The sequence below is a fragment of the Halyomorpha halys genome, unplaced genomic scaffold, assembly GCF_000696795.3.
Source record: "Halyomorpha halys isolate HHAL.00 unplaced genomic scaffold, Hhal_1.1 Scaffold433.1, whole genome shotgun sequence".
Taxonomy (NCBI): Eukaryota; Metazoa; Arthropoda; class Insecta; order Hemiptera; family Pentatomidae; genus Halyomorpha; species Halyomorpha halys.
In genome coordinates this window covers 15,336-38,599 of record NW_027115152.1, presented here as the reverse complement: position 1 = coordinate 38,599, position 23,264 = coordinate 15,336, and the positions used below count along the sequence as shown (strand labels likewise).

General features: G+C 28.4%; 1 protein-coding gene across 1 annotated transcript in view; it reads left to right on the top strand.

The window, feature by feature from the left end:
* LOC112211290 (histone-lysine N-methyltransferase, H3 lysine-79 specific) overlaps positions 1–23,264 on the top strand; it is a gene marked incomplete at its 3' end in the record, with an annotated part of 127,291 nt that overhangs the window by 93,556 nt on the left and 10,471 nt on the right. The window contains 2 exon segments of the mRNA XM_024362721.2: positions 21,086–21,223; positions 22,503–22,688. Of these exon segments, the coding sequence (XP_024218489.2) occupies positions 21,086–21,223; positions 22,503–22,688 (324 nt within the window).

The window sequence follows — 23,264 nt, the reverse complement described above, 5'->3', positions numbered from 1 at the left end:
ACACTTGGACTATTGAGCTGAAATCTTAAATTATTTTATAATAGATATTTTTCAGGGTTTTTTTTTGTATGTACTGTTTCAAATTTGTTCAACTTTGTTTTTCAGTATCACTGGAACGGAACGTGTTTCCCTCCATCTGATAGAATCATAATGATGAAATTTTAAATTAATATTTTATTTTCATTATTTTGAACACATTTGCATCATCTTATTGAACACAAAGATTTTTTTTTTATTTTAGTTTCCTCTGTATATTAATGTATGCAATATGCTGTATCATTGTTAAGCGTGGATAAATTTTTATGAATCTTTTGCTTAAACCGAAGTTCGTGTAAACGTCATTACACGGGCCGAAATTTCAGTAAAAACAATTTAAAATTTAAGAAAATTCAATTTAAAAAACGAATGTGTATTAAATAAACTGGCCTAACATTTACTTTTAAACCTGCACGAATCTGGGATGATAAGTGAAGAATTTAAAAATAAACTTTACATGTTTTATTCATATTTTGCAATTTAAATTTTTTCTTTAATTATAAATTTATAACTGAATCAGCCAAAACGTTTATACCTATTTACAATCTTTTAAGCTCACATTATTATACTATTTGATTTACGTTTTGAACTTGCTAAAAACCTTTTTTTAGAAAAAAAAAATTGTTTCTAAGGAACTGTAAATTATATGAATAATGAATAAATAACTGAAAAAAAAAAAATAATTTTGAACATGCATAATATCTTAAATATGTTATTTTTTCTAAGAAGAATTAAACTTGTTTTTACTTGTAATTATTAAAAAATTGAGCTCCTATTGTTTCACGTGTTTCTGTTGGATTCGTTAGAATATCTTTGATTTATTGAAAATTTAGAATACGCTGTTAATTTTTGTCTTTATCTTTAGTAATCTAACGATACATTAATTATTCAGTTTAAAGTATAAGGAAAAATATTGATAACTTTTTTCAAGTTATTGCTTGAATTTATATTAGATTAAATTTCTGTTCCTTGATTGGGCGTTTATAGGTATTCTTTATGGTTCATTATAAAATATATATACATATAAGCAAATTATTACGAATATACTATTCAAATTTTAGCTAAATATTTTTAAAAGTTTGAAATTAAAAAAATTATTTCATTTATGCTTTCGGGTTTGGTTTATATAAGATATTAAAAAAAAAAAAATCATTAAAAAACTATGAAAACACGATTCACATTTTTATGAGCAAATACATTTTTAGCTAAGGAAAATATTGAAGTTCGATTCATGACACTTGAAGAAAATATGATTCATATGCATTTTCTTAGTTGAAAACGTATAAATTAAAATAATTAATTTTTTATTATAGGCTAGTTTAGTTCGCGACAAAAAAAAATATGATGATTGATGTGTTATTTTTGAACTGATATCTCCTTTCACTACCTTTTAACTTGTTACTGAAAATGACAAGTTCCTTAGTTGGCAAGTTCTATCCAAATATCGGTTACTGAAAATGTTCAACTGATTAAAGTAACCCCTGAATTGAGTTGTTATTTTTCAAAAATTAAATTTTAAGTAACTTCAATGTATCTGTAATTAATTTTTTTAAATATAACTAATACATTTTGGGTATCATCTACACTTTATAATTATAAAGTATGAATTATTTACATGAAAAATAACAATGTTTAATAAAACTTTCACTCAAAATTTGAATTTCCATTTTTAACTCCTAATCGAAAAACTACTTTTGCCCAAGTTCAGACCATTTATAATATTTTATAAACTTTATACTCATAGGTTATTATTTTGATTGAAACCCAGTACCATTGCAACCATTTTGCTTAATTGATAAATCATATAAGGTGGTAATGAAGTCAAGTAGGTTTTTCCCGAACCCATTGGTTGGTGAGGTACCCACTTTATTGAGGTTAAAGGACGATCTGCATTGGTTACTCCTGATCTCAGGAACGATTCAAGACAGATGTGTCCGAATTATTTTTTTCCCAACCTAAATTGATGTGACTTACTATGATAATGAATCTTCACCACGTTAAAATTTGTCTAATTTTTCACTTATCCTCAACCCACAGGAGAGCGAAAGTTTAAAAATTTTGCATCCCTCTTATAAATCAATTATAAAATTATTTCCATCACCGATTCACACTTCGCTAGTTTTTTTTCCGAAAAATAAAACAAAATTTTAAAAGGCTTCTACAAATCAATGGGAAATACAAATAGAATTCGTATCTTAAAAGAATTTTGAAGCACGACTCACAAACAAACATTTTTTCATTACCACTATCAACTTTGGAGTGTCATATTGAAAAATGAAATATGAAGTATGACCAACCAAGAACTCCAGTCAACTATAACCAAATGTGTTGTTTTAGTGATGGATATGTTTGTATGTTGGGTATGTTTCGACCATAAAAGGAAAGCTAATCGCACGAACAAATTTCATAACGACGAGCATGTAAGTAAAGGGTAAGTTATCTCAAAATTAATTACTTTCAGTTATTGAAAATGGTAATTGGTTTTGTGATTTATTTGAACTTACTCAAAATGCTGATTTTTTTTTTCGTTTTTTATTTTGTCATATTTTTGTTTTTAATTTGCGAAACTTCAACTTCCCATAGCAAATTAAATTATTCTAACTCCCAAGCTTTACAGTTTAAATTCATTCACAACCTTTTCAAGCATGGTATGGTACGTACAGCGTTTTTAATGCCCCTGATATAATGTATTGTAAGAAAGTAAGCTGTAATCTCAAAATGCGAGCTTTAAAAATCTTTGGAACATCTCGCTTCCTATTGTTTTAAGTTTTTTTATTTCATTTTTTAACTTAATTTTATTTCAAAACATCCAGTTTTTTAATGATCTATGTAATTTATTAATTAAGGAGTCGCTAATATGCGAATCGCCAAGATATGTTGTTCGATTTGTTGGAATACGTAAAGTTAGGACTACAATAAAAACGACCAATTTTTTTTCACCTTCTATTTATAATAATTCTTCAACAAAAATAATATACTACAGAAAACGTACTGGTTAAATTAAATCAGACATCTAAAAAAAATTTTTTTATTAATAGTCTATAATAAACCTAACATCATCAAATATCAATATTCATAACACCCATATAGTATGTTCAATCAATATTGTAGGTTCTTCCTTTATTACATTTCGGACTAACCGGCTCTCCCAGTTATGTGGTGGGTGATGTCTTGGACACAAGCGGAGCTGTAAAGTAAAATCAAATAAATGATGGAACACCGAATGAAAATAAAAATAAGATTTTTAAAATGTAGAATCTATCTGAATTTATACGTTAATAAATAGTTACAACCTAACTGTCCTACCAAAAAAACTCTAATAGATTTTTTTGAACACTTTATAGAAAACAATTATTTATTATTTTTTTAAAATTAATATAATATATTTTTTCTACTATTCATCTTGTCTTACGAATATTTCAGGGCTCCTCTATAAAAGCTTTGTAATATGGGACTTTTGCAAATGCTCACTTATGTTGTTTTTTCTCAATACATACATTTTCCCCGACGTCTCCGGCCTTCTAGCCTTTGAGGAGTGGGATGATTTATTAATTACCATTAAGACTGGCTGATGTTGACACTGCCATTCTTTAGACCATTGACGAAAATGACGAGAAACTGCTGGGACAATTGGTCCAATCTATGACAATAGCAACAAGTTGTGAAGGAAAATACCCAATACTTTAAGTACCTCCTATTTTAGCTTACTTTCTACTTATTGGTATCAATGACAAGATTTCATGTTCGAGATACGTCTCTACAATAATAACGGTAATTAATGATAGGTGGTTTCAGGGCCTTAGAGTGAAAACCTTAAGAACAAAAGATATAACAACTAAAAAAAAAATCAATTGTAATAAGCCGCCGTAAAGTAACTTTTAAGCATTTAAACTTGAATAAATTATAAGAATAATTTTATAATAGTGTTTTATAATTTATTAATAAGTAATAATGATTAAAAAGTACCAATAATTGATAAATAAATATTTATTTAATTTTTATGTTCCTGAAACCGAAAGTAATTCAATAGTCAGGATTTACAAGTGGGAAGGGTATTGAAACAATTGGATTGTGGCATTTCATCTTCTATTGAAAAATGTTAGACCATCATTATGGGTCATTAGGCGTATTTGTGGAAGTTGTGGAAACTGAAGGCAGTATGTGGAATCAGTTTGAAAATATTGTAATTTTCTATTCAGTTAAAAACCTATACGTATGCCAACCAATGGCAAATTCGCGATGTGCAAGTTTTGATTATGTGAATGAATTATTTAGATTGGCTGATACAAATTGGCCTAAATTTGCGGCTGGGTGTTGGTTTTTTGGCACAAATCAAAGGTTTGTGCATCCACACGTTTGACTTCAGTTTGCATTTTTTTTAGAACTGGCAACAGATAAATGTTTGTGCTTTCCATGTTTTAATTAATTAAAGAATTTCCTCAACCTTCAGATTCGATGATCAAATCTTGTTTAAGATTGTGTATTTTAAAATTCTATTGATTCGGTGTAAATACATTGTTTTAAATTTTGCTAATTAATTTTAGCAGTTTATTTTGGATTGGATTTTGGAGTGGCAAACGTTTAGATCCAGCATAAATATGTCCATGAAGTCGTAGCTGCATATAATATTCAATCTAAGGGAACATTGTTGGTGGCCTCATTAAATATAGCGAACCTGGAGGTTGTTTCCTGTCTCCTTGCGGTGAGACGTTTCTACGGTTCAGCCTTTCTTATATTCATAATTTTATTTAGGATGAACTATGGTCTAGAAATAGATTACTTAGATAAATATTTAGTTAAACTTAAATATTTCTTAATAATTTAAGAGTTTTATCGTTCAAACCAGATGCCCTCCTAAATTCCTCTTTCTGCCCTCGTCGGTTACTATATTTATTTCAGAATACATTCGTACCACTGACCCTCCGGAGAATTATTTTGTTTTATTTATTAATTAAATATAAAAGAGTACAAACTCAAAAGGAGACAACAATTAATTATTAAGACATCAGTGGATGATTCGTAACATAAAGTCTTGACTATCTAAAATATCGATAAACAACAATCAATTCAAGCGCTATCGGAATAGAAAAACCTAGTTCACGTTCATGAAGACAAATTTGAGTACATCTCACATCAACAACCTATAAAAGATGCATCGACTAATTGCCTCTAGTTGTCTCAAGTCAGATTTTCATTTGGAATCGTCCAATTATATCCTTTACTTTTTTTTTCTTTAATCGCAGATAGAAATTAGTATGCTGTACCGCCACTTCACAAGGTGACCATCCCGACGCCATTCCTCATCCTTAATGTGACTGATTGTGTGTTGTGTCCTTCACATTGGTCATGCTTCCCCTGTCATACATTTTCTCTTAACACTAACCAAACCATGTGCAATCAGTATCCATTTACTTTTTAGATTCCAGGACCCAGAATGATCCATATCATTCATTGGTTAGCTGAGCAGAAATAATAAAGAAAATCATATTTCGATGGCCTTCATAGTAGCCCTTCTTGCTTTGTTCCAAATAAGTTAGCAAAAAGAAGATAGGTCCAGACTCGATTAGTCACTGTTGTTGTTGGCTTGTAGACCAACACACTCAGATTTCATTTAGACTTCTTTAAAACTCGGTGTACTATTGAACAGCAAACAATTTAAGCAGTATTAATTTCATGAATCTGACTTTCATTACCAGTGATGCTGCTGAAACGGAGGCGCTGGGATCTCCCGGAGTTCTGCTTTGTTGGTAGAGCAAAGCTCGGTTTGGAGTTCTCTGGGCAGAATGTGTAGTAAATAGTCATGAATGTGTTTAAATAACTTTTAACTTTTACCTAAATCTATTTATTTATTTATTTTTTATCTTTACCATCAACGGATTTTAATATGACCTATTTTGGATGTTTATTATTGATGATGTAAATATATTGTAATATTGAATGCGGAAGATTGTATTTATTATTTTCTCAATAAAAATTAAAAAAAGTAATAGAAATTAGAGATTTTGTCTCTATTTTTCATAAGTTAAGAACCCAAATTTGCAATATGTCTCATGGACGATACTCTGCCTCCGGCTTTATATACAAACTCAATATGTTCCATTTACTGATTTACTCTCACACTACGATTCCTCCTTTATCGAAAGTGTATCCGTTTCATTTTTACCGCTAATTGAAAAAAAAAAAAAAAAAAAGATCTTAAATTATTAATCAATTTGCTTACATCTCCTTCATTCACACACTGATAGATCACTACATTTATTATGCCTTAATCTTATATGGCCTAGGGCCCGAGAAAATGTTCTAAAAACACTGGTGGTAGCCGAAGAAATTCAAAATGCCAATTTAAGGCTTGGAACTTTCGATAGTTTTTTCTCAAAATGGATAGTCATTGAACGTGTTACAGAATTTATTTAAAAATAAAAAATTCTCCTATAATTGGAAATTTATAGCTAATTTACTAAATTATGTATGTTTATTGTATTAGCTTATATTGTGTATAAACTGTTCCAAAAGCTGATATTTCAGATTATACAACCAGATAAAACGTCACAGGGCGGACCAACTCTTGGTAACCTTCCAATCTCCCTCAACGGAGTATTAATAGACACTATGACCATTTTCAGTTATTCTGGGATCTATTTTGTTTCTCTTTCCCTTCTTTTAGGGCCACACCTGTGCTTTTATAAATAGTTCACCCCCTCCTCCCCCCCCAAAAAAAAGAAAAAATTACCAACATAGAATCTGAATCAAGCTCATTGTTTTATTTTATTCCTTTTGTATTACTCTGAAATCGAAGGACCAAATCATGTAATAACTATTAACTTTTATAAAAAATGAATATTTTTTCATTATCAGTCGATAGGATTTATAGCTTCTTAGAAACTGGAATAAAAAAAACAAAAAATGTTAATTTTAAGGAAGACAAAGAGGGTGGCCTAGTTATGCAGATGGTTCTTTTTATAACTCTTTTATGATTAAAATTCGTTAATAAACCACTTTATTAAATTGATATCCATTTATTCTCTCTTTTAATTAATAGCATACTCCTCGTAATATTTCATAAATTATGCATAAAAATTAAGATTGTATCCTTACAGTAATTTTAAAAGCCTAACCCCTAAAGTATATTTGAATTACTTCCAACGTTCAGAATGTTATAAGACTGGTTTTAATATTTCCTGAAAAACTAGTTTTAAAAAAAAAATGAAAAAATATGTTTTTTTTTTCTAAAACCACCGCACTGACATGAGATATTAAAGGACACTTATAAAAAAATCAAGAAAATAATTTAAACTAGATATTAAAATAAACTTAAGAATTCAATTTTAATAAAAGTAGATTGTCTCTTAAAACACCTCCCTCTCCCTTGTTTTATTTCTGAAAAAAATAAAATAAAAGTCATTTCATGAAAATGAAAAACAAAAATTAATCTAAAACTCAATATGGGGGTACAATCATAAAAATATTATTAATTTCACATTACTTTACTCGTACATTTACAATTTATACTTTTAAAATTCATGAATATAAGAAATCAGGCTTATATTTATTTATTGCTGAATAAATACATAAAAATATATATACCTCTATTCAATATTTAAAAATTTTGTTCCCTTTTATAAAATTTATAAATTATGAACGGGTTCTTGTCCCGATTCTGCCACAAAATTTGAAAACATGATCCCTATAGGATAATTTTATACGATTACCATCATATATTGATATGGATAATTTTATATAATCTATCAATCTCTTAATTCATACAATGTAAAATCTTTGATTTTAGTATATATATATATATTATTAATTAATTAAATATATATATATATATATACATACATACAAGCTCAACCTAAGTCAAGAAACATAGCAGAAGGCATTTGGTAGTGTGTGGCATGAAGGAGTGTATTGATTTTCTACACCCCTCTCATATCGTAATCTTTTCCACTTCTCGGCTTCGTAATGCTTTATTCGACCCATTTCAACAATATAGCGCACTAAAAAAAATTGTTCGTGTTTTTGTGAAACCGATAATATTCAGAAATATTTAATCAATATTATAAAAGTATAACTAATTAATCTTTGGAAATTATTATATCAAAACATTCATAATCTAAAACTCAATATAGGGGTACAATAATAAAAATATTATTAATTTCACATTATTTTACTCGTACATTTACAATTAAATTTTTACTTTTTAATGTAACTCTGGAAACACTTAAAAATATAAAATGTAACTGTTTGTTTTAGAAGGTATGATAAATATATTTATAAATAAATTATTTAAATAATATAAGTCATTTAACTAATATTTACGTTTTAGAGTTGCACTAATGGAAATTACTTTTTCTCAAACATCCCGTATAATGTTACAATCACAACCATTTTTAAGTGTATATGTAATATATCAGAACACTATGTAGTACATTGTTTAAAATTAAATTAAATTATAATGAATGACTATATAACTCAAATTTGGGCAAATATAATATTCAGGTTATTTATAAATATAAATAAACCTCTTAAATAAAAGTCAATAATAATTTTTGGTTACGAACAGTTTTATAAGGAAATTCAATGATATCAGTTTCTTTTTTTTTTTTTTCAACAAAGTCCATATGATCATTTTATTATGTAGCTATTCATACTGATATAGGTATAGAATAAAATAATATTCGTTTTATGTTTTGCCTCTTAAAACACCTCCCTCTCCCTTGTTTTATTTCTGAAAAAAATAAAATAAAAGCCATTTCATGAAAATTAAAAACAAAATGTGTTCGCATCGATAAATATTAAATTTTTTCCAACTATTGGATTCTTTATTTTTTTAGCTTTTAAATTTTATAACGCAGTTGTTTTAATGTGTTTAAGGTTACTGAGTTCCCAACCACTCCCATGGGGGGACTTTATCTTTATCACAGTAATTTATATTAATTAATTTTCTTTATAAATGTATATTTTTTTCAATAAAATTATATTCGTTATAGTATCTACTATCCTTACACTATGAAGCCAGTATATTTTTATTTTTTATTTAAATCTAAATTGCAATGATATATTATTGATATCATTATTATTATAATATATCATTGATATATTTTATATTATTTTTATGTTATAGTATTTTATAATATAGTTTTTATTTATCTTTTTTTCTCTGTTGAGAAAGATTGTGGCAGATTACAATATCTATCTATAAACAAGTTTAAAAATTGCAATCAAATCATCGAGCGTCTATGGCCAATAAAAATGAAACCTATGCTATAAATGTATCAAACTATTATTTATTTACTAATAAATGATCATAATTTTTATAAAAGTTATAGTTTATAGATTTTATATTTCTAGAACATATTCTCCTACTTTCCTTCCCATTCTATCTTACAGCGACCATCTTTGATTTTTCACCTTACGACTCCTATCATTGTTTAACTTGGATCACTTTAATTCACATCGGCGGTTAATAATTCCGGGGAACCGATTAAGTAACTGAAGGGGAAAACGCGGGAAAGCGGAAGTGATGTCAAGGTTCCCCCTGTTTACCAACATAGCGGGTATATATAGACCATTCCGACTGCCTCTGCCGTATTGATCCGTCTGCTACAGGCTAGCCAACTTAGAACTATCTCAAGACACCATTACTTGCGTCTAACCCCACAAAACAAATCTTATGAGCTTGTGGTGCAGAAAGACGGCTTCATGTTACAACACCAACCAAATCGGCGTTTTTTTTTTTTTTGTGAAGTTTCTTGGTTTTCCGTTCGACTGTTTACTGTAAAGCAAAATGACGTATATTTGCTAAATTTTTAAAGTAAACAAGGGTGAGGGAATCCTCAAATTTCATTAGTTCAACTTCTCATTTACCTCACACTTGCAGTTTTGTGTATATCCCTTATTAAAGTTTACTATTAGCTGATTTTTTTGATTTTTCTCCCAAACATTTGCTAAATTTTCAGAATGCTAGTAATCAGTCTGCTTTGCTAAAAAAAAAAAAAAAAACTTTATTAAGATGTTAAGGTGAAAAATAAACTTCCTTCAGAATATTATCAACATTCTATATTTGTTTGTACAACGTTTTGGTTTTCTCCATCTTCAAGTACTAATGTTCCTACAATTATCAATAATTTTTTATGTGTCCAATTAAAAAAATGTAATTAATTTTACCTCATTTGTTAAGTACATCTATTTCATTTTGAAATTTTGTCATATGTTCACTTAATTAAAACACACAACATTATTTAAACCATATTGTTCATTATTGATACATTCATCTGTCCCTTTACCACAAATCAATGTTAAATTATACAAGGCATTGTCTCCTATGTTAAATTCGAGAAATATAACTAAGGAATTAAATATATATTATATTTTAAATACAATATATATTTCATTCAAGAGGGTGATCTGTAAGGATGACAAATTTTCTATGGGTGTACTAATTTATATTAAATAATAAAAATATACTAAACTGTGATATATGAAACAAGAATTAAAGAAGACTAAAGGCTGGAATAAACTTTAAAATATTAATTGTTGAATGAGGAGAACATATGAAATTGTTTTGGTAATAATTATTAAAGAATCTTTATAACTATCACATTGTCAAAAATAGTCATAGCATAGATTATTTACAGCTATTAGATTGAATTACTTTAATTATTTTTATTTTGACAGAGAAGTAAAAAAAAAAAAGTACTTGCGACGTAATTCAGTACGTTGATTGCATTATTAAATGTTATATTTTCTACATCGCACTGTGTAGAATTTTAACTGCTCAGCTTGAAATTCTGTAAAAATGGAACATTTTAAAATATCTAGACTTATAAATCCTGATAATGTTGTATTTTACGGTTTTTTGGTAAGTGTCTTATATCGCTTAGTTTATAATGATGTCCCCAATTTTTTTAATATTTTTTTTAAATCGCTATTTAGTCTCAAACTACACATTCAATTTTTTTTGGCCACGCAAAAAAGCTAGCCGCGATTATTGTTTTGGCATGGCATCATTTCGACATAAACATACGCTTGGCTTATCTGCTCAATGGACTGGAGTGTTATTTTAATTTATTCCTTTTTTTTTTTTTTGTCTTTTAAGAAATCATCTAGTATGAGTTATATTGCTTATTGTTATTGTGCAGTACCTAATTGCAAAAATACTACTAACACTGTATAAAAATTGTTTATCCTAGTGCTAAAAGATATCAAAATTACGAGACATTTGGTTAAAGCTAGTTAGAAGGGATTAAAAAATTATTTTCGAAACTGAATAATAAATTATGTTTTCGTGAAGATCACTTCAAGAAAAATATAACATCCTCAATACAATATTGAAATTCTAAGTTCATTAGAAGTTATATTTATTCCGAAAAACTACTTAAAGTAATTAAAAACGTAATGATTTTGCATTCCAGTTGGAAAATGATATGAAGAATTATGTTCGATACAAAATAATGGGTTCAGTGAAAGAAACCAGCTCCGTGTTTTTATTGTTTAACACAGTCTTAAATAATTACAGTGTTAGGAAAATTTTTAGAAACTGAGCACCAGCAATAGAATATTTTTAGTTAATAACTAAAAGTTTAGAATATACTTACATAGATATTTTAATATTTCTAAACTCCGCACGAGAGAAAATTGGTATGCTGCAAAAACGTTCACTAACATTAAAGTATCGATTCTACGAAAATTTGTATTTTCTACTTTCATGAAACCGTATTCCATGGTTGGTTTTTTGAAAAAAAAATAATGAAAATGCTTTTTTTAATAGCAAAATACGTATTAATTTAAAAGTGCGAATCGCTAAATCTGTGTTGTTAGCTCATGTCTAAGTGAAGTCGCAAATGAAACCATTATGGTGTCTAGTTTTTCTTCTATTGGTATACAAACTAAAAATCATAATTTTTAAAACTAAAATTAAAAATTAATCCTGTATCTATATTAATTAAAACATAAATGATTCAGTTTCTGAATTGACTGACAATAATATTAACATTATTTCAATTTTTTTTCTATGTCTTCAAAAACACTATTACCAACAAAAAAAAAGTTCTGTTTAACAATTTTGATGGCTATTAATTTAAGTGAGAAATAGATGTACTGTTAGAAACTCAATACTATGGGAACTAATTTTAGAAATAATATTAATAGGATATTGGCCAGATTGTAGCATAGATTGCAATGACCATTATCATTATAATATATATTTTGTATTTGTACTTTTGGATTTTAATAAACTATAAAATATTTCGTAACTGAAACCCTCATGCCTCATAAAGTTCCTAGATAATTATCAAGTGTGGGACTAGTAGATGAAATGCCCAGAAGTTCCTTCGGTTTTGATGTCTGTTATTAAATTTATTTTCAAATTTCAATTTCAACAACGGTATGAATTAAAATCCAAGTGCTTAAAATGATTCATAAAACCCATACCGACCGACCTAGTTACTTGTCAGTCACAGAATGGAACATCATGGTATTGTAGGTCATGAGAGTTGAGGCCTACCCCAAATACCTGTTGCTCTTATCCACCTGCGCCTTTATTTGATCTCAGGCGTAAAAAAAATTCACCCCTGGTTTTGGATTTGAATTAGTTAAAAAGCGTTCATTGTAGAATCTTATCGCCATTGGCCGCCTCTGTCTTTTTGCATCTATAGTCTCTGAACAACTCCTTTGCAAAGGCAAAGCCAAGGCATCTGAGGGCTTGAACCAGTTTCGAACTAGATGAAGTAGCTAGTACAAGTAGCCCCTAGATTCAAAATTTACATATCCAATCAATAAATCTTATTATTTAAAGCAGCATTAATAATTCGTTTTTATCTCAGTCTTCTATATCAAAAACTAAAGTAATACCAGTATATAACTAACCAATCTACCTTTTGCCAATTCAGGCATCATCAGGAACTATGTTGAACTGTGTTGTAATGATGTACCACCTCTATCCGGTTAATCTTTTTTAGACTGTCGATGTGAGATGTGCAGTTCCTTGTTTGTATGTATGTGAAGATATCTTTTCCTGTCCTGATGTTTTCTGCATTGGTGGTGTGTTGATAGGTTTTCCTGGAATTTGAGATAGCTTTGTTTTGAAGTCTTTTCAAAGTTATGAAATGTTTACGTTTAATCAATTTTTTGTATTTGTTTAGTAAAAGTCCTCTGAATATGTACACATCTAATTCTCTTAAGTCTCCTTTTCCCGTTTTTAGCAAATATCTCAAAAATGATACAGGACCATCGCTCCCTGGAGGTCTTAGTGGATATTTCCGTCTTTTGTCTTGGCCCGAATAGGACGGATAAATAGTGTTCTACTGTATATTTTAATCTGCTTTCTTGATTATCATATATTTTCCAATACGCGATGTTATATTCTCCTTACTATACCTTCAAGTTAGTTCCCTTTTTTGTTACTCTCTTGCATTTATTTTTCACATAACCAGTGTTCAGTTAGTTTGTTGTTGGCTAATTTTCGGGTCCAAAAAATGGCAATGATTATTAACAGCCAAATATTTATGTTTTTTTTTTCTTTTTTTAAATCTGAACAATCCATAATAATTATTGCACTCTGAATAAGTGGCTTATTAATTAACCAAAATATATATATATTATAAACCATACCAACCCTTAATAAAATAATTACAGTTATGGTTGTTTATGGTAACTAAGTACAGGTAAAGACTTAAAAAGTGTAAACTAAAACGTTTGCCTTGGGGCTTCTAATTAACAAGTAATACTGCTTGTGTTTCAACAGTAACTGACTTTCTAATAATTATATTTGTTTTCCGTCGTAGCTATTTACTGCTTGCCAATAACTTAAGCTACTTCATCAAGATGTATGATTGCTTTCCTATTAGGTACTTAAACTTGGTGAGAATTATTAATTAGTTAAGGGGAAACTTAAATTAAGGTAGTAAGCGTAGTGTGCTATTCAAAGAAAAATTAATAATTTAAAAAGTTTAATCAGACTGAAGTCTTGAAAGATGAAGGTCGTGGAAGAACTTCTGTTAACGATGAAAGTTCAGAATAGTTCAACAAGAAGAAAAAAATTAGAAAAATGGGCTCCTGTCGAAATTAAAGAAATATAAAAATAAATTATTAATATTTAATGTCCTCAGCAGAATAAAAGTTTTTTTTGGGAGGGCGAAATTGTTAATTTTAGAAAAATAGGGATTATTTACAAAAATGCCGCATTAGAAAGTGCTAAAGAATTTTCTGAAGTTGTCTAATCACACAAAAAAAAAAAAATGGCCGATATTTGGTATTTTTTTTTTTTTTTATGAAAGCGTGCCGAAGTAACATAATAAATTAAGAGTATGATTCTACATGTTGTTGTTAATATAACATATGGAGAGAAACATACCTAACCAGCCGTTGACTTTATAGTTAAATACATTCATTATATACTAGAGCCTAAATATTCTAAATAGTGTTAAAAACATTTGACTTTGAAATTGGAAATTTACTATTATCTAATCATATTAGGGTTTACGTAGAATTAGCATTTTTTGGCTTATCATAGAAACGTCATAATTATAAAACTTGTATCTCTCCATAAATAATTAAAATTAGACCATATGTTTTTATAACTTTTTAACATTTAGTTACAGCAAAAAAAAAAAAATCTCCATATTTTCTTATTCTTCTTTCTATCCCACCTAATTTTATTTTGTAACTCTTTTATTCTGTTGCCAATTTTGACAATATATCCTCTAGATTAGTATATGGATATCTATGTAGTATATAAGTAGAGTATTATATGTATAAATATTAATATATTTATTCATTGAAGATTATTGTTGGATTTATCTATAGCAGTTTACCAGTCCGTTATTTTATTGGGTCATATATCAATCTTGCTGAATAAGAAGTGGTTTGGGTGGGTGGAGTACAGCTTTTTGCCATAGCATTCTTGTATATTACCTCAATAAGTTTACATTATTATATTTATTACTGTAACAATAATATAATTTAATAAAGCAGTATAGGACTTCAATGGGAGTCTTAGGCCGGCAAACGAAAAAAATAAAATAATGATGAATAGTTAAAGTGTTTAATAATAATAATACAACTGTTAAGAAAAAATATCATTTTAAAAGTTACAAAGCGATTTCGGTTGAAAGTGAGTCATATATTGAACAATTCCATGGAAGTCAAGGCGTATGCGTTTTTGGGGCAAGAACGTAACACTTTTTTTTTCTTTAATAAAATAATTATTGTCATCATACAAATCAGTTGTTGTTGAAAACTGAGCAAATGTCTTACTTTTGAATGGCCCATCATTAGAAAAGTCGAATGTATGTGGATATTATTTTCTCTCCGGATTTTGAAAGCATGCAAAGTCGGTTGTTGTTTATGCAACTGTTCATAAGTAATTTATAATATAGCTGTTTTCATTTTTTTTACGATTTGTTGTTGTTACTAATTTATGGATTATGTAATAGTATTTTGAAATCACTAAGGTTTAAACTGAGTTCTGCGCATACTCCTTAAACTTCGTGTTGCTTTAAGAGCGGATGTGAGAAAAGGAGAAAGTGTGGATCATATCCCGCCCAATGTTTTAGTCCTAATGATTTTAGAAATATTAAAAAAAAACTGTCTTCATTTTTTTTTAATAGTTTTTTTATTCATTCAAACTGTGTACACTCCTCCTTCTACTCTTTTGACTCGCTTAGTTTAGTGTATTTCTGAACAATTTAAAATTATTATCTGAAATTTAGAGGAAGCCGGTTTCATCCAATTGCCGTAGGAGGCGTTCAATCTAAGTCATTTATGCTCTTATCCTATCTCTGTTGTGTAAGTTCGTACTTGTTCCTACATTAGGATTTTTGAATTTTTTAATAATAAAATGATAGAATTAATTATGTTCAAGCTGCTTCTTTTGACAGGAACAATATGAGTATTTAATGATAAATTTTCAAACTTTATTTGTCATCTGAACTTTCCGTGACTTATTCTGAATAACTTCATTCACCTTTGACCCTCAAAAAAATCTCCACTTGTCTTCAACCATTCGGCGTTGGTTTATAGATTTAGTTATTAGTGATTAAACATTTTAAATAATTACTGTCATGGTAGATAATGCTCTGTTAATTTTTGCATTGACTCTTAGTCGACTGAATTGAAAAAAAAAAAAATCAATTTGGTTTAAAATTTTATTGTAATATGTTACTTTCGGATCTTTAAGGCCTAAAAATTGAATATTAGCCAGAGCGGGACAAGATCATGTTAAAGGCGTTAGAGCGAAGGAGATACAGCTGTGAGTATTGATTGTGCTCATGGTACATCCCCTTTAAGCCCAACCCAGTCTCCTCTATTGATTCCTCCCGTCCCGGCTTAAACCTGCGTCCCGGGAATAACTACCCAACCTCCTTGAATTTTAAAAAAATATTTTTTTTATTTTTTAGTTTGAAAATTTGTTTTCTAATGTACTCTTCATTATTCAACCTGTGGAGATGGCCCTGTATTTAGAAATTTTATAGATTACTTGCTCTGTATAGCAATATTAGGGTTCTTAGTTTTGGAGATTAATTAATGAACAAGAATGAACATTAAAAATACACAAAAGTTGAAAAGAAACATCACAAGAAAAGTAGTAAATCAATAGAAACTAATTAAATTACAACAGATTAAAATACAAGTGGATAATTCTAAACCACTTCAAATAAAGGGTTATAAGAATCAGAGTTTGAGTGGTAAGCATTCTTCATTATTGCTTATATGTCCTAATGATAGCATTTGATATATCATGTTATAACTGGCTTGATCTGCCTCTATTCATATAGAATAGTATCCCAAAATTTTTGCGTTTATAACCGTAACTCTCCAAAGACAGAAACCTATTTTAAAACATAATGTTCTTCCACATAATTTAATATAAATATAAACTTAAACTGAAAAAAAAAAAAGTTTAGTGAACATGAAATTGCCATAGGCGTCCATCTTTTTCATATGGAGGACTGTCCCGAATTTAGTTTTGTCGAATTTTATTACTAACGCTATTAAGCATACTCAAAAATCTTTTTTATTTAGTACAAATAATTTAGCATTTAGTTTATTAGGAAATTATTTGTATGTCTTAAATTATTTAAGATTTATATTTTGAACTCATCCGCCTCTATTCATATAGAATAGTATCCCAAAATTTTGTGTTTACAGCCGTAACTTTCCAAAGTTATAAACCCATTTCAAATCCACACATTCTTGGGAACTTCTTAAAGAGGTTGATGATTTTTACTATTCTTTCTTTGAAATTTCACCATTACTTTATGTATATATATATATATACATACATACATACAGGTTTTTTAATATATTTTATTTTATAAAAGTATTTCAGCAAAAAAATATATAAAAACCAAAAATAGTAAATCAGTAGGCAACTAAATATATAATTAACAGAGAAAAATAAAGGTGAGAAATTCTAAACAATAGCAGATAAAGGATAGTAGAAATCAGTTTCAGTGTTACTCTTTATATTCTTCTGATGGTTTCTGGTCAGGTATAATTTTTTTTCATCTCCTTCAGATTCATGTTGTAGGTCGTCTAACGTGGAGAATTTCAGTTAATCTTTTTTTATATTTCATATACAGAATTTTTCAAGAACAAGCAAGTCTTTATCCCCTCCGAATCTTGAAATTTGTTCTATCGATTTCTAGTGGGTTACATTAGAATAAGAAAATTTGGATACGAAATGTGAGCTCATAGTGTAATTTTTTTTACCTCCTTTATTAAATAGATAAATAACATAATTAATATATATCTAAATATATAAATACGTAATTGGTGCCCTTCCTTTGCCACATGACATTATAAGGGTTTGAACCGGAAAGTTGGTCTATATCACAAGAGGAGATCATAACACAAAAAAAAGCAATCCTATATTTATAAAATATGTGCCTAATAATTGAAAAACTAAATAAACCCGATTATTCTTAAACTCAATTATTATACTTCTTTAAAATTTCTGAAGCGATTATAATAACCAATTCAACTCCAATAAGGGGCGTATCAGAGGTTTAGTAAGGATTTTTAACAAGAGTGGAGAAAAGTAAAAATAAAATAATACCAGAGGGAGGGACGCACGCAGGTGGACGCAGCTATATTATCTCAAAACATGTTTATTACTATTTCATTAGTAATATCAAACTGACATTAGTTTATTCACTAATCAAGTCGAAAAAACACGTAATTGTAAATCTTAAAGTACAACATTTTTTAAACCCTTTTAATAATTATTAGGAACAACGGAATGTAATTGTGTACTATTATTCCCGTGGAATTGTTCATCTGCTTACAGTTGTGATTTAATATAAATGATCATCTCATCTCATCATGATAAAAAACCTTTTAAAATATTCATTTCTTGAGTATTCGATATCGTTAACGTGCGAAAATAAAACGCTTGAAAATTATCCTCGTTTTTCAGCTTACGATCATTTGTAATCCAAAATCCAAATTTCTGGCCAAAATCTTAAATTAAATCAGAAGTACCTCTTTTAGTATTTATTAATAAGATTTTTTTTTTATCTCATCGCCAAGAACCTATATTGTTCCTATAATTGTTTAGTGATATGGGGAAGAAATAATAATAATAATTGTAAAGGCTTAGTGAACCCGAAGGTTCGATGCCGATTCAACTTATCGTTCTCAACATAAATCTGTCTAGAGACGCCCCTCCAAGCCGAAAATCTACCAGTTTTAACGTAATCCTACCATCTACTTTTCGGTTTACCCCTTGGAGGTTTATACGTCGGTTCAGTTTCTTTTTAAATTTTAGGGATTCATTCGCGACTAAGCCCGTAAAGAACAGCGGGAATGTTTATATGGAAAAATATAATGGAAATAAAAGGGTAACGTTATTTTAGTAATATATTGTTTTTTAAGCAGGGAATTGTTAATTTCCAATAAAGGATTATTTAATTTATCGTTTGATATACTAGTTTAACAATCCATTTCAACTCGAGATGAAATGGAAGGATGCTCTGACATCTCGTGAACTTCGTAAGGTAATTAAAAAAAAAAATGTTGGGGGCACTTCACAAAATAAATTCAAATTAATATCCGCAAGGTTAAAAAGTCGTTTGAAACTACGATAGAACCCTGTGAAAATGAACAATTCAACATTATATATAATACTATAACACCTCGTTATAACGAGTTATGAAATTTTAGCTTGAAGGTTTTTTTTTTTAGAAGACGTACTTTTTATAATTTTTTTAAAAAAAGGGCATGGAGCACGTAGGAATCGAATGAAAAAAGCTTCTTTTTTTAAAATCTGAAATGCATATTAGAGAATTTATGACATTTTGTTACTCTTACCTTGAGGTCCAATTATATAACTAATAAGGGGTCACTAATATTTTTGGTCCTCAATAAAATAGAAATTTGAAGGATTTACGTGAACCTAAATTGAATAAACTGACGATGGTAATTAACAAACCTGTGTTGACTTATACTTTATAACTTTACGCGATTTTCAAAAAAGTAATAAATACGTTTTGAGATATGAAGAAACCAAGGAAAAACTCATAACTATTATTACTGTTACTCATTGTAGATAAACTTACTTATCAAGTTGATTCGCTGAAAGAAATCAGTTTCTAACAATTTAGACTTATATTAGTATCACGTTGGCGTTTATGTTTAATAATAACAATAATTTAAGGCATCGGGAAGAGACAATTTAAATCTTTAAATACAAGGTTCTAATCTATTAATTCTTTATACATAAATGAGGGTCAGGGTAGCCGAGTTAGCTTAGACGCTTACAATAGTAAAGCTCAGCTTCGTTGATTTTATTCAGTACTTAGATGGATAACCACCCATACTGAAAGCCAAACATCGCTTTCCCTCCCCCTCCGGGTTTGTAATGCCCCTCAGGCTACTGTAGGCAATTCTCACCGACCAGGGACTGATGACAGCTTAAGAATGATGACATTACACCTTGTACCTTACTAGGGAATAGCGTTGTGGTTCTCCAGGATTTCAGATACCCTCTCGGAGTTTCGGTTCAAGGATGTTCTGCTTCTGAGAAATAAAAAATATAGGTTCTCGTGCGTCTTCTGACCCCCAGGTGCCATAATCTGTGGTTCTGAACCAATTCGCCATTGTCCTTGAACCCAAGTTAGTACTGAGTTGGTGGGAAGGACACTTCCAATTTGTTCCGAAAAGGACTGGATCAAGCAATGGATTGGCTACCTGCCTGAAAATATTATATAAATTTCTTTGCATGATATTAATATTGTTTGATATATTTGCATAATACAGAAAAATTAAATACTTATTGATATAACTAAAATGTAATCCAAAATGTGAAAGTTTATGGCAACTCATACAGTTAATTGCATAAATGTTATTTTATGTGTGAAAAAAAAAATTAAACATATATTGAAATCAGCAGTTATAAAAATCATGAAGCATTTTTTTGACCCAGCCACATCGTTTTGCTATCCACATTTTATCTCTTTATCAAATACAAAATTTATAAACATGACTAATTTTGATTGGCTAAACTAATAAATTAATTCACCAAATGGTTAAAAAATGTAATGATAACCATCAATGTATATGAAATCGAAATATTTATGTTTTTATTTTAATTGTTTTTAGATTTTTTTTTTATTCAATTTTATCACTTTTATTTTATATATGTAATAATGATTTTCATTATGATAACAATTAATTTAATTTGAAAAATGTATATAATAGGAAGCGAGATAATTTCTTGTTATAAATGTATTTTGGTTATTTTTGTGCTGAATTACTAACCATTTTCTCAAAATCACAAGCTTATTCAATGTACTTACCTAACTAAAATGGTAGATTTTAAATTAAGTACGGATCCTTGAGAATATCACATGTCCATTTTTTTTTCTTTTTTATTATTTATTACTTTGAGAGTATATTTGTGTTCTCTAACCTATTATATGTTAAGAAATTTTCTATATTGTTATTTTAAAATTTATATAGGCTCTAGAAAATTTAATTCTTTATATTTTATTTATAGTTATAATAAATAGTAATTAATTTTACTAATAAAAATATTTTTATTTTTTAGAGCAAAGGAACTTCTCTGTCTCAACGTATGAGTAAGAATCCTTCAAGAGGTCTGCTTCGACATATACTGCAACAGGTGTATAACCAAGCAGTTTATGATCCTGAAAAGCTCAATCAATACGAACCATTTTCTCCTGAGGTAAAATTATAGATCACTTAAACTTCATAAAATTTTCTATGTTATAATTAATATACTCAAATATCTCATTTCTAGTAAAAACTTTTTTAATTAAGTTTTTGTAAGAAAATATAGATGTATAACATGGGAGTTTGTGTGTGTTAATGAATTATATAGTTTATTTTTACAAAATAAGTGTAATCACATTTGCAAATTTTACTGTATATGAGATAGATAGTAAGGTGAAGTATTGCTATCATGAAAAATTTTGTATCCTTATTTTCAATGGCAATATTTGTATTAAAGTCCTCTAAACCCAAATAACCAATTCTCATAAATTTAAAAATTTCATGAAGAAATTCTCAAGTTTCTGAGTGTGTATGTGGTCAGTCTAGTTTGAAAATAAAATTTGTATGAAACCGAAATTATCTATTTAAGATAGCACCTTTTTTTGTTTTAATCCTCATACTGGATATGCTAATTTTTATTGATTTTACATTTATTTTACAATCTCCTAAAAAACCGCTCTGACGATTATGACTAAAGTTATTATGTCAAAGTACAGTCAAATGGTCTTTAATCTCAGCTCAGTCTTATCCTCATTGAAATCATTTGACAAGGCTTCAGGACTTAAATGCCGAATTATCAATGTAGCTTCTCGTATAGTACTTTTAATTTTATTTATTTGAAATAATCAACCATCTCTTATTGTTAGTTTTAAAACAAAATAGATTAATATAAATATGAAAGAAATTAGAATAATTAATTCCTAACGTATTACATTGTAGAAGGTAATGGGGCTCGATGAAAAACACATAAATATATAATTATAAACTGAATTTATAAATAGAAGCATTTGTGTTTCTTTGGTTCCATCGCCAATTTATATTTCCTCTTACTTACTTGTAATTTTATGAAATATATAGAATCGGGAAGTATTGTGATTATATACCTTTCAGTAGCCTTAGTTGAGAAGAAATTCATTTAGATTCAAAGACACCCTCCTGATAGTATTATATTTTTAAAAAATTGGCTTATTCCCTAAATAATTGTAAAGAATACAATTAGTCTATTATTTGACAACATATACATACTTTGAATCTATGATACAACTAGGATTCATTTATTGAACAAAAATCTATATACATATATTTTAAAACAAAGATTACGTGATTTATTCATTCTTTTCTTTCTTATTTATTTATTTTTTTTTTTTGTAAGCTGTCAATTGAAAGCTTTTATTATATTTTATCAAATAGTATAATGATCATATTTTTACTTTTACTTATTTATCCTGCAGGTTTATGGAGAAACATCTTTTGATTTAGTTTGCCAGATGATAGATCAAATTGATATTACTAGTGAAGATATTTTTGTTGATCTTGGCTCAGGGGTCGGGCAGGTTGTACTTCAGATGGCTGCAGCTACCCCATGTAAAATCTGTCTCGGAGTTGAAAAAGCAGAGGTTCCTTCAAAATATGCCGAAGTATAACCAAAAAATGAAAAATAATTTATATTATAATTTTACTTAGTAGCCAGCCAATTTTAATTCAGTTAATAGCTAATAAGTTTGTATTGTTATTATTGAACAGCATTTCAGAGAGTTAAAGATCAATTTAAATCCTCCCTTGTAGGCATTTAGCGATACCAAAAAGATGTTTTGAATCTTAGTAATAATTTCTGTATTGATATAAATGTAATATTGGTCTCTTTTTAATAAGGTAAAATAAAAGAATGATGATCATACAAGTAGGGATACAAGTAAATTTGTGTATGTTCTGAGTTTATCTTTCCCCTTCACTAATTTTCTCAGTTATGGCATGTTTCATTTTTGCTGTTACAAAAATAAATGAATATTTATAAGATCTTGTTCAATTCATTTTAGCTCCTTGAAATATACTTGTACTATCATTCCAGGATTGATCTTCTGATTTTTCATCAAATAGGTTATATTATCATCTTATTATAATACATAGATTCTAGACTTGAACCCCTATGGTTTTCTATTTCAACCTTAAACACTGTACTAGATTGTCATCTTTGACAGTCCTTTTAAAACTTT